The sequence below is a fragment of the Equus caballus genome, chromosome X (assembly GCF_041296265.1).
Source record: "Equus caballus isolate H_3958 breed thoroughbred chromosome X, TB-T2T, whole genome shotgun sequence".
In the NCBI taxonomy this organism is placed as follows: domain Eukaryota; kingdom Metazoa; phylum Chordata; class Mammalia; order Perissodactyla; family Equidae; genus Equus; species Equus caballus.
In genome coordinates, this window is record NC_091715.1 from 129,627,674 (window position 1) to 129,639,892 (window position 12,219).

The window sequence follows — 12,219 nt, forward strand, 5'->3', positions numbered from 1 at the left end:
GATGTTCCAGCATATCTGTGGACATTAAGAGTCCTTAGTGGGACTAGCAGCACAAGTTTGTAGATGAGTAGGAGCTAATGATTAATAGCTTCAAAAATGCCTCAGACAAGACATTACACCAAGTACAAGAAAAACTGAGCTGGCAAGGAATTGGAAAAAATGTTTCGCCACAAACTGGGAATTTAGAAAAGATTTGGAGTTATGGATCTGAATTTGACATCCAGAGCTTGGGCCCAATATTAAGGAGTACATTCATAAATTACCTAGCCCAGGGGCTTTCTATCCCGGATGCAGACTAGAGGCGCCTAAATCGCTTCAAAAAAATTAGCAATGCCTGCCCCTCCCTGCCCCCACTCTCCGAGGGTGGGGCCCAGGCCTTTTGCAGTTGCTAAAAGCTCTATTTGGATGCACAGTGAAGGTGGAAAACCACTCAAGGCATTTCCAATGACAGGGGATTATTGTGGGGAGAAAAACGTCAAGCAAACAAGCATAAATTATACAATATAAATTTACACGTCTTGTGTAAACAAGGCAGAAAAGTGGTAAATATACTTCAATAAGATTTAAATATAAGTTTAGGGGAACGCAAGTTGAGAGAAAGTAAGAAAAACTAAAATTCCAGGATGATACACATATGAGTTATTATAGGGGATTCCCTGAACCCTTTAATTCCAAGTATGGCTGTATCTAAAAAGCCCCACAATGCTGGGCATCTTCAGGAAGGATCTGAAGAATAACACTGAAAACTGTCTTCTACCCTTGTATAAAAGCACAGGAAATACGCCCCTGCGATACCGCATACAATTCTGGTTTCTATATCTCAAGAAAAACATATCAGTTAAAGACGGGTAAGTAAAATAATTAAGGGATTGGGGCCAGCCCGGTGGTGCAGCGGTCAAGTTTGCACGTTCCGCTTCTCAGCGGCCTGGGGTTCGCCAGTTCGGATCCCAGGTGAGGACATGGCACCGCTTGGCAAAAGCCATGCTGTGGTAGGCATCCCACATGTAAAAGTAGAGGAAGATGGGCACGGACGTTAGCTCAGGGCCAGTCTTCCTCAGCAAAAAGAGGAGGATTGGCAGTAGTTATCTTAGGGCTAATATTCCTCAAAAAAAAAAATTAAGGGATTAGAGGTGCTGTTGTACTCATAGAATGAATGGACTCTGAGCGTTAGTTGTTACTGAGGAAAGATGGCCAGGAGTCATTTTACAGAGTAACCTTGACAGTGACATCACAATTGCTGCCATAAGGTTCGCCATTTCAAAAGGAAAAAAGGACTTTTTTTTACTGCAGAGAACTGACAGCTCAGATAATCCATGACCTAGCTAAATTTGAAGATTAGAGTTTTCTCAGCTTCCTTAATAATTCATCTACTGGCAATTTTGTGGACCACCAATTGTCCTCTGAACTTGAGTACTAGTGTATTAAGAAAAATTCCTAAATATAGTCTATAAATTAATTAAACCCTCCTACATACACCCCTCCCACTCACAACATTTCTATGTGAGCACAAAGAAAACAACAGTTGTTTTTGCACATTCGGTTTTCCTACTTAGAAGTCCTAAGGAAAGTCCATTATTTTGGCACAAGTTAGCTGACCATAAGGACAATTTCTCTCAAAATGCATAATTTTACCAGATTTAAAGGTTCTACTAAACAGAAGTAACCTTATAAGTAGCTGTAGTGGGAATAATGAACCAAATCATATAAAGGTTAAAGTGGTCATAATAACAAGTCTGATTTTTAGAACTTTATATCCAAATTCCTACTGGCAAGAAATACATTCACCAACAGGACAGGCTCTAAAAATTATTTAAGATGCCCAGGCAACGGGGGAAAGCTTTTATGTCTGACCCTAACAAAGTGGCCATCTTCTTCAACTCCACTGAATGACGGAATTTACTGAGCATTCATTTGAAAGTAAGAGTGAGCTGCAGTAAGTGTACTACAGTATTTCTGTAGTTGTTTTACTAATTCTGAATCTCAAATTAAAGTTAAAAGTTACCTTTTGCCCGGAGATTAAATACGAAAATGTGTAGAGTTTCTAAATAAAACTGAATTATGAACCTTAATCTATATTTATGGTACTTTCCTGAAAACTGCCATAACATATAACATGTATCACTTCACCGCTTACGAAGTTCTTTTCATTTGTATTAACTCATTAAGGTCTCATAACAGTTCCATAAAGTGGATATTATTTATTATTATCCCCCCCCTTTTTTTTTTTACAGATGAGAAAACTGAAGCTAAACACTGCTTTCCCAGGTCACACAGGTAGTACCCGGTGAAGCCAGAACTTGATTCACTGGTAGATTAAGAAGCAACTTTACTTTGAAATATTACATAATTATCAAGAACCAGACTGCACAAAACCCACTTTAACTCTTATAGGACTTAATTCATTATTCCCACCTCAGCTACTTCTAAATTTACTTCTGTTTAAAATATCACAAAGAAGGAATCAAGGTCTAAAAGCACAAAGTTGACTCAACAATAAATAAATGAAATATATGGGTTTTGCTTTAAAATATACTTTGAAAATACAGCAACGTAAAAATTTTTAAATAAAGTATTTACCATTTTTTTAAAGAAAACACTACTATGCCATGGCTACGGAAGGCCTAAGTTTAGAGAAAATGTGTAAGACATTGTAAGAAGAAAAGCCTTCTCCTATGAGGGGAAAACTTACAAATTCAATCATCCTGGTTATCTAGCCCAATAAAAGCCTCAGAATGAAATGAACAAAAGCAGGGGCCAACTACGATGCCAAAGTTAAGGAATGCTTTACATTTAAGAGATTTTTGGGGGGCCAGCCCCGTGGCCAAGTGGTTAAGTTTGCTCGCTCTGCTTTAGCGGCCCAGAGTTTCACCAGTTCAAATCCTGGGCGCGGACATGGCACCGCTCATCAAGCCTTGCTGAGGTGGCGTCCCACATGCCCCAACTAGAAGGACCCACAACTAAAAGTACACAAGTATGTATTGGGCGGCTTTGGGGAGAAAAAGGAAAAATAAAATCTTTAAAAAAAGAAGATTTTTTTTAAAAAAAGTCACTGAAATTTTGAGGCTGCTTTGGGACATAAAGCATTTTAGCTCATTACTGACTTCAACATAGTGTAAAATTTCTACCTCTCCCGGTCCCCACCTTCTCCAAAACACACACACACACCCAATCTGTGTCACTAGAGCTCCACTCCACTAGGGCAAGCTAAATGTTGAAGAACACTTCTCCATGACAAGTAGTTCAAGAATAATAATCTTCCTAAGGCTGCGCCAAGCACAATCACCCCAAAATGCTAATCTCACGATAAATACTCTTCCCAATACTTCAGCAACTCTATCTTGTCTGCCCCGGCTGTTGCTCTTGAAATCACTCTCAGAATTCCACATTGAATCTGTAGTCCCAGCTCTCCATGACCTTTCTTCCCCAAGATCCTTTCTCCTGTACTCAGAAATATTAGATCGCATAAACTACTATTTTCATTAAGTAGCAAAGGGCGTAGATTGCAAAAAATGATTGAAAGGTTTTATTATTAGAAAAAGGGCTATGGTTGTGGCAGAGAACAATTATACTATGAAATCAACTGTGGCAGATTTATAGATTTAGTGTTACTCACTGTTATTTGGATAACAGAAGAAAGAGGAAATTGCCACAAGGTCCTGTCTTGAGCTGCTGGGTGTAGTGCTGCGAAGTGCCCGCTGGGGGGCCTGGCAGCCTCTTCCAGCAGCCCAATAGCTGACCTTTCCCACAGCTGCTGGCCCTGTCCTGGATCCACCCTCATTCAAAGGAGAGCAGTTGGGGGTAGCGTGGTCCCTGGCAGATCCATTCCACCCATACCAAGGATCTCTCTTCATGGCCTTATGTCGGTTTGCCCGTCATTAGGCCAGGGAGAGGGCAAGAAAGCATTAAGAAAAAAGAAGAAAGCAAAGAAATCTGCAATCAGGGAACCACAAAAATAAGGCAGATTCACAGAGTTTTGCCTAAAAAAGCAACAAAGTCAAAGGGCTGAGAGAAAGTTCTGGAAAACCCCTAAACCCAATCCAAAGATACCGTGTCTTGAAGAAAATGAGAGACACTTTCCCACCATTTACAGCTGTCTATAATGGAATGGCTACTTGGAAAAATATTAAGCTCCCCATTAGAGCACATATTCAAGTTGCAGAAGCTGCCCAGGATTTTACAGCTGGGACTCTGGATGCTAGACTGAATAATCTTTAGGTTTCTCCAGCTCTAAAATTCTATGATGATCTGGCTGTCAATCTTAGTACCTTTATCTGCATTTGCTGGCACGTATTGTTTGAATAATTTATTCTAAACCGAGAAAGGATTTGCGAATTTAGAAAAACAAGGGAAAGGTGACGAGTCAGGAGCGGCATTTCTTATGCTCTTCTGGTTGAAATAGTCACATAAACTTTTATTTTACAACAATTCGGTATAAAAATACAAAACACCTTTTGTTAAAATAAGTGTACTTCTTTGGTACACTACAATCTTAGCACAGCGCCATGCACAGAAAACATAACAATGAAGGTATATAATAAATATATGTAGATTGCAGTGTGCGCCTAAGGAAGGTACTTATTCAGGACAGTGTTTTAACTCTTGCAGCCAGGCTCCCAGGAGATGAAACTGAGCAGATTAATAGATTAAGTGCTGCTCACTGTTACCTAGATAGCAGAATAAAAAGAAGCAATTGCCACAAAGTGGCATTTCATCTGCCACAAAGTGGGCAAAACATTTCATTGACTCCTTCTCCCCTTCAGGAAAACGTTGAGACCGTGAGGGCAGTTCTAGTCAAGCTGGTGCTCTGTGAAAGTCTAACAGGTGACATTTTCAGTTCCTAACACGAAATGGGCAGCAGGGACGTCAAGAAGCATTCTGGGTTAAGCCTTTTTTGCATGGCTTTAAGTTTTTGGTTTGAAACACTGTGGATTCCAGCAGCTGTCCCATACAAAATTTTAAGATACTTGTCAACATTCAAAATACAAATGCTTTTGGGGGTTATCCAGAATGCTGGTTAATTTAAACCACTGAAATAAACCAAAATCAGAGAGCCTTAGGTGTCAATAAGCAATAAAACGACCTTCATTAATTGCAGACTCTGTCTCTAGGTGAACCGTCACAAGGTAGAGAGACAGAAAAAAAAAGTTTTTCTCCCTATGAAATGATCAAAGTGTATTGGTTTCTGACACATTCTTTGGGGAGTTGATTCAAAGCATTCTTAAGTAACATACAGCCTCTCAATTGCAGCCAATCTAATTTTTCAACTGCAAATGAAAAAATCTCTAAAGATTTCAATAAGATGATTTTATTCAAGCTCATATAGGAGGAAACTACCCTGAGAACAAGCTAAAAGCAACCTCCCACAAGCAAGAAATACATACTATGTCCCTCAGGTAGTGGGGCAATCTCCTGGGCTAAGCAATGCGCCGCCCAATTTTACAAAATTAACAATTTTAGGGGAAAATAGCTTTGGGCGATGGGATCAGTTTAGGAGACACCACTCTGAAGTGCTGATTCCCGTGCAGCTCAGCCTAGGGTCTGTAAGATGTCCCACGGAAGGTGACATCTTGGCGAAGTCATGTGCTACAGCAGGCAAATCAGGAGGCGCAGAGAGCTAAGTTTTACCCCAACTTTCAAAGCCACGGACTCCCAAGGCGCCCTCCTCACTCGACCTTGAGCAGGAGGGCGCGGAAGGGAAGCCTTTGGGAAAGAGGAGCGTTGCGATCGTGGGAGTGGAGGAAAGCGCGAGCGCCCCGGGCAGAATCCCCCCCGCTCCGCGCCTGGAAGGGCTGCCCCGCCTCGGGGGCGGTCCCCGCGCGGGCTCGCGGCGGGCGCCCGCACATCCCGGGCAGCGGAGCGTCCGTTCCGGCGGCTGCGCGGGCGGCCACCGCCCCCAACGCCAGGCGGGGCTCGGGGCGTCCGCGGGGACAGGGGTTCCAGGCCCCCCCCGCCCCAGCAGCGCCCGTTAGTTCTCTCGCGCCCCGCCTGCGGGGTTCGCCCGTTGGTGGCAGTTGGGTCGTTGGCGGCGCTGGCCGGCCGTTTCCCCTCCCGCCCCAATCCCCAAACGGCTACCCATCCCGTCCCAGGGGGTGAGGGGAGGACCGGACGGCGCGGGGCGACTCCGGAGCAAAGTTTCCTGGCGCCCGCCGCGCTGCTCCAACGGTCCCCAGGGCCCCGGGAAGCCCGCCCCCCAGCGCGACCCTGAGCCCCCCGGGAGCTGCCGGCCCGCTCACCCATCCGTTTCCGCAGCCCCTTCAAGGATGTGCTGCCGCCGGCGCCGGCGCCGGCGCGGTCCGCCATCTTCCGAACAGCCGAGCCCAGAGCCGCTGGCAGCGCTGGGGGCCCAGTGCGCAGGCTCCGGCGAGGCCGCCGCTGCGATCGTGGCCGCGGCGCCCGGGGGCGGGGCGGGGCGGGGCCCAGGGGGCCGCCCCACCCTCCTTGGACCCTCAAAGTCGGCAGCGTCGCTCTCCACGCACCACGTCGAAACGGGCGGGACCGCGACCACCTTGTCTAAAGCAACTCTCTCCTACGTTCCAGGCCTCCCCCCCATCCCAGGGGCCAGCCAATCATCACCCGGCTTGCGCATCCAGCGTTCCTTTTTCTCTGACCTCGCTTCTCCCTGGGAACCAGCAACGTTCGTTCCTCTATTGATTCATTCACTCACTTAGCATTTACTGAGTGCCTCCTGGGTGCACTTGTATCATGAATTTGCTAGTCTTTGAAACACTACAGAAAGAAAGGCCCAACTTGGGGGAAGAGGCCCGGGGAGAGGTCCGGAGAGAGAGAGGTTTCTGGAAGGTGCTAGGGGCCCGATCATGAGTAGAGTCTTTCTGAAATTGTTGCAGAATAAATCATGACACTTAGGTCTCAAAGTGTTGCGAGTTGTTTTTAGGGTGTTTGTGGGTCTGTAAAGTGAAGGAGAGGATTTCCTGGCATTAATCTCCCCAGATTTTGGAGGGGCCCTTCGAGGTTGCAGAATGTTTTCCCCATTCACAAGGAAAAACGTAACTGGCCTGAGGCGCCTTTGATGGGGGACATCCCTTCAGGAGTGCTTGCCTTTTCGGAGCGGAGTCAGCCCGTCCTTAGTGCGGCGTGCAGTTTCTGGATGGGGCCGTAGCCATGGTGGGGAGACTCCTTGTGGGACGAGCACTTTGAGGAGCCCCTGTGTCTGAATATTACATGGGAGCTGTAAAACGGAAGAAGCTAAATAACAGCAAACACTGACTCTTACTATTGCCAGGCGCTGTTCTAACTGCATTATATATTAACTCATTTTATCCCCCTACTACCTATGAGGTAGGTACCACTAACACCCTTATTTTATGGATGAGGAAACTAAAGCAGAGAGAGGTTAAATAATTTATCCAGAGTCACATGGTTAGTAAGTAACAGAACTGGGATTTGAACCCCAAACATCTAACCACTGTGTCTATGTGCTTAGCCTTATGTGATACTGTTTCCCGAGAGTTGAGATATATACATAATTGATAAATTAGTATCCAGAATGCATAAAGATCTAAAAATACATAAGAAAAGGACAACCTCCAGGGGCGCTCGGGTGGCATAGTGGTTAAGTTCCTGAGCTCCACTTCTGTGGCCTGGGGTCTGCTGGTTCGGATCACGGGGTGGACCTACACACCACTCGTCAAGCTATGCTGTGCTGGTGTCCCACATATAAAATAGAGGAACACTGGCACAGATGTTAGCCCAGTGACAATCTTCCTCAAGCAAAAAAAGAGAAAAAAAGGACAACCTCCAAAAGTGAACAAAAGGGGCCTGCCCCGTGACCGAGTGGTTAAGTTCACGCGCTGGGCTTCAGCAGCTTCAGTGGCCCAGGCTTTCGCTGGTTCGGATCCCGGGCTGGGACCTAGCACCGCTCATCAGGCCATGCTGAGGCGGTGTCCCATATAGCACAACCAGAGGCACTCGCAACCAGAATATACAACTATGTACTGGGGGGCTTTGGGAAGAACGGAAAAAAAAGTGAGCAAAAGTCATAAGCAGGCTTTTCACAGGAAAGAAAACACAAGTGGTCAATATACATAAGAAAAGGTGCTCAAATTCTTTAGCAGTCATGAGAATACAAATGAAAACCACAAGATATCATGTTACGCCTACAGATTTAGCAACAATTAAAGAGAAGAAAATAAGTGTTGGTGAGATTGTAGATTAATACTAGTGGGGAAGAAAGTGGCATTAAAGTGCCCATTATAGCCATTCTAGCCCTGCTCCTGTGTATGTACAGAGACCACTGGCCAGGATGCTGCAAAACGTAATGTCAGGAATGATTAAAAACAAACACACGCAGGTGTTCCAGATCAGAGGAGGCTAAAGAAATCAAGCCACGCATGATCCTTGATTAGAATCTGAATTTAAAAAGTAGCTTTAAAAAAATAGCTTTAAAGGGCATTCCTTATTGGGACAATTGGGAAAATTTGAATATGAACTGTATGTTAAATAATATTGTTTGTAGCAAGGTCAAAGTTCTTGAGTGTGAGAATGTTATTGTGGGCATGCAGGAAAACGCCCTTTTTTTAAAGAAGGAAATGTTGAAGAATTTAGGGGTAAAGCATCATAATGTCTGAAACTTACTCTCAAGTAGTTCAGAGGAAAAAACTGCAAATATCACAAAAAGTTACAAACTGGTGATTCTAGATGGTTACATAGATGTTCATTTTACTATTCTTTCATCTCTTCTGTGAGTTTGAAGTTTTTCAAAATAAGAAGTTGGAGAATTTTTTTTTTTAACCTAGAAAGTTTGCCTTCAGCCTACTTGTCGGCACCACTAATTTGAAAGATCAAATTTGACTTGGAATTACATATGGGGAGGCATCCTCCAGAATCTCTTCAACATTTAGTCTCTTAAAGGCCTGAATCCGGCCCAGGTGTGTGGGGACGAGGGGCCGTAAGAGGTCTAGGAAAACTCAACACAGGCAGCATACGCTGGGAGCTGGGGGAGTAATTAAAATGTATTCCATGAGCCCAGAGGGATGAGAAGTCACTCCTGGTTGGGGTGATCAGAGAAGCCTTTGTGAAAGAACTGGCACTTCTTCTGGCCCTGAGGACCGAAAGAGGGCAATCACTCCTCATTCCAGCCCAAGGTAGCTGAGTGAGGAGATGGACCTTCTGTGGCCAGATCTTCCTGTTTTTCAAAATAAGCTGGAAATCTGGATTTTAATGTAAAATCTCTTTTTTTTTTTTTTGGAGGAAGATTAGCCCTGAGTTAACATCTGCCAATCCTCCTCTTTTTGCTGAGGAAGACTGGCCCTGAGCTAACATCCATGCCCATCTTCCTCTACTTTATCTGTGGGACACCCACCACAGCATGGCTTGTCAAGCGGTGCCATGTACGCACCCGGGATCCAAACTGGTGAAACCCAGGCTGCCAAAGTGGAACGTGTGCACTTAACCACTGCACCACTGGGTCGGCCCCTAATGTAAAATCTCTTATTTTAAAAATGTTGACAACATTAAAAGTTTTGAGGGGCTGGCCCAGTGGTACTCATTAAGTGCACGTGCTCTGCTTCAGCAGCCAGGGGTTCTCGGGTTCGGATCCCAGGCATAGACCTACACACTCATGAAGCCATGCTGTGGCAGCATCCCACAAACAAAATACAGGAAGATGGGCACAGATGTAAGCTCAGTGAAAATCTTCCTCAAGCAAAAAGAGGAAGATTGGCAATAGGTGTTAGCTCAGGGCTAATCTTCCTCATCAAAAAAAGAGAAAGTTTTGAAAAACATGGTGCAGGGTAAATCAAATGATCAAATATCTAATCAGTGTTCAAGTTTCTAAATTGTCTCCTTTTTTATGTTTGAATAAAAATCCTAACAAGGTCTACACATGGCCTTAATTGATATGCCTTTTAAGTCTCTTTTACTCTATCAATCACCCTTAGTTCTCGCTAACATCTTTGACAGATCCTGTGAAGTTTAGGACTCATTCATTCATTCAGCAGGTAAGTCATTCAGTGGAACTTTTACTGACCACCTACTCTGTGCCTGGCAGGTTGGGGAGAGAGACAGGGAAGTAACCCTGCCCTCCACTGATTCTAAGCTAAGGATTAGACGCCAGCACCCCCTTACATGTTTCCTTGGGGCTAGGAGAGCTCCCTAAGGAGCCCCCACAAGACTGTCTGTACATTTCTCAGAAAAATGTTGGAACTGAAGGCTGCCAGCTTGGGGAGAGTGAGTCTACTCTGAAGAAAACCCAGACTCAGAGCTGGGAAAGAACCCAGGAGGCACCTCCTCGCTCCTCCCGTATTGGAAAGCGGATGTTCTCAGTGAGCAAAAGAGAACTGGAATCCTGCTCACTTTTTTTCCTACTTGGCTATTTTTTTCCCTTAAACCTGACACCCGCAGGAAAAAGACTCAGAAACCACAGTCGTAATAGGTCTAGGAATTGTCACATTTTTTTTCTATTAAACGATGAAGTCTTAAAGAGTTGAATTCGCATGTAATAAACACTTGGTGGACTTACCAAGTCTAACAAATGTGCATTTCAACTGCCAGCACGACAGCACCGTACTAGGAGTTTGAAGCTCCACAGCCATGAGATGGCTCTTCGTCTCGTTCCTGCACTACCTGTCAGATTCATCCGTCATGCACACAGCCGAGCCGGCTCTGGGTTTGTGTTCTCTCCTCTCATTTCTGCCTCTTGCCTAGCATCTGCTGCAGCTTGGCTGTGATGACGGAGGAGAGTGATGTTTCACTCTGGACTCATCTCTTGCCAAATCTACTCACATTTTCCTTTCTTTTCCCAAATCTGCGCTTTTATTCTCTCCTAAGTTACAGACTTACCTCAGGCTCTGGTCATTTCTCGCTTGGTTGCTGGCAGCCTTCCCAGCTCTGGATTCCCACTGCAGCACCGCACCCCATGCCTCCCCTAAGTGACCCTTCTGTACCCCTCCTCCCAAACCCCCTCCCCTTTGCATGAAGGACCAGGGTGACCTTGCTGTCTGTACCCTTTCCTTTTAGGGAGGCCCTGGTCTTTCCTGCGGTGGGGTGGGGTGCTGATTCTCATGACCTGAACGCACCAGGCTGGGGGCAGTGAGCTGAGGAGAGGAAGAAGAGGCCACCACAGCCAGTCTGGAGGGTATTTCCAAACCCTGAGAAACCTCAGAGGGGAAGGGTGTGGTGGGCATGGTGGCAATCTGCTTGGAGCAGTAGGTGGGTCTTGGATACTTATGGGTATATAAGAGCTGTCATTCATCCAGTGCCCCACTCCATGGCAGGCACAGTGCTAAAGGTTTTACATGGATTATTTTATATAATCCTCACCATGACCTTATGAGATAGCTTCTATTATCATCTTCATTTTACAGATGGGGAAACAGGCACAGAGAGGTTAACTAACTTGCCCCAGGTTAGCACAGCCAGGAAGTGGCAAAGCCAGGATTCACGCCCACATAGATCCAGTACTCCTTCCACTGTGACTCTCAGTTTACCAGGTGGTGAGCCCTAATCCACTCTTCATTCCTAACCCACTTCTTCCACTTCTTCACTGATCCACTTCTTCACTGATCCAGTCCCTACACTCAGGCTGATACAGCGAACCTTTTCAAAGTTGCACTTTCTATAATAGGCAGGGTCTTCCTACAATTACATCTCCCAGCACAAGTATCCGGATGGCTGTCTCTTGAGCCTTTAATACAGTTGACTCAAAGTATTCAATAAGAAACCATTGAAAATGGGTGTTTATGGGGCCGGCTCCGTGGCCGAGTGGTTAAGTTCGCGTGCTCTGCTTCAGCGGCCCAGGGTTTCGCCAGTTCGAATCCTGGGCGCAGGCATGGCACCACTCATCAAACCACGCTGAGGCTGCATCCCGCGTGCCACAACTAGAAGGACCCGCAGCTAAAAATACACAACTATGTACTTGGGGGGGGGGGCTTTAGGGAGAAAAAGGAAAAAAAATCTAAAAAGAAAAAAAGAAAATGGATGTTTAATATATGTCTTGCAAAGGAGATAAATATGACTCCTCTTAAGCAACCTTCCTTCTAGAAAGACTCAGCAGAGTCAATAAACACTGAGTACTCCAGACTGACTTTGAAATGAATGTGTAAAGGAAAACGTGCTACATCTATAGCACTGTTTATCTTGCATCGAGTATTTGTTGAATGAATGAAAGAGAGTACTAAAAGCCCCACAGTACTGAAGGAGGAAGAAATGAAAATATTTTGGATGGCCACTGGGGTGTTGAAAAGGTCTAGAGTTAAAATTATT

The 12,219-nt window shown here is 45.2% G+C and overlaps 1 protein-coding gene across 9 annotated transcripts in view; it reads right to left on the minus strand.

Moving 5' to 3' along the window:
- The window catches only part of MAP7D3 (MAP7 domain containing 3), a 56,725-nt gene that overhangs the window by 25,290 nt on the left and 19,216 nt on the right, over positions 1-12,219 (minus strand). For 4 of the 9 annotated variants that reach the window (XM_070258243.1, XM_023634315.2, XM_070258242.1 and 1 more), the window contains exon 1: positions 6,234-6,605. The exons of 3 other annotated variants lie outside the window; for them this stretch is intronic. In XM_070258243.1, the coding sequence (XP_070114344.1) occupies positions 6,234-6,300 (67 nt within the window). In that variant the 5' untranslated portion in view covers positions 6,301-6,605. Of the gene's footprint in view, positions 1-6,233; positions 6,647-12,219 lie in introns of those variants that run through there. 2 more of the 9 variants (XM_023634314.2, XM_023634312.2) reach the window with 1 other exon arrangement.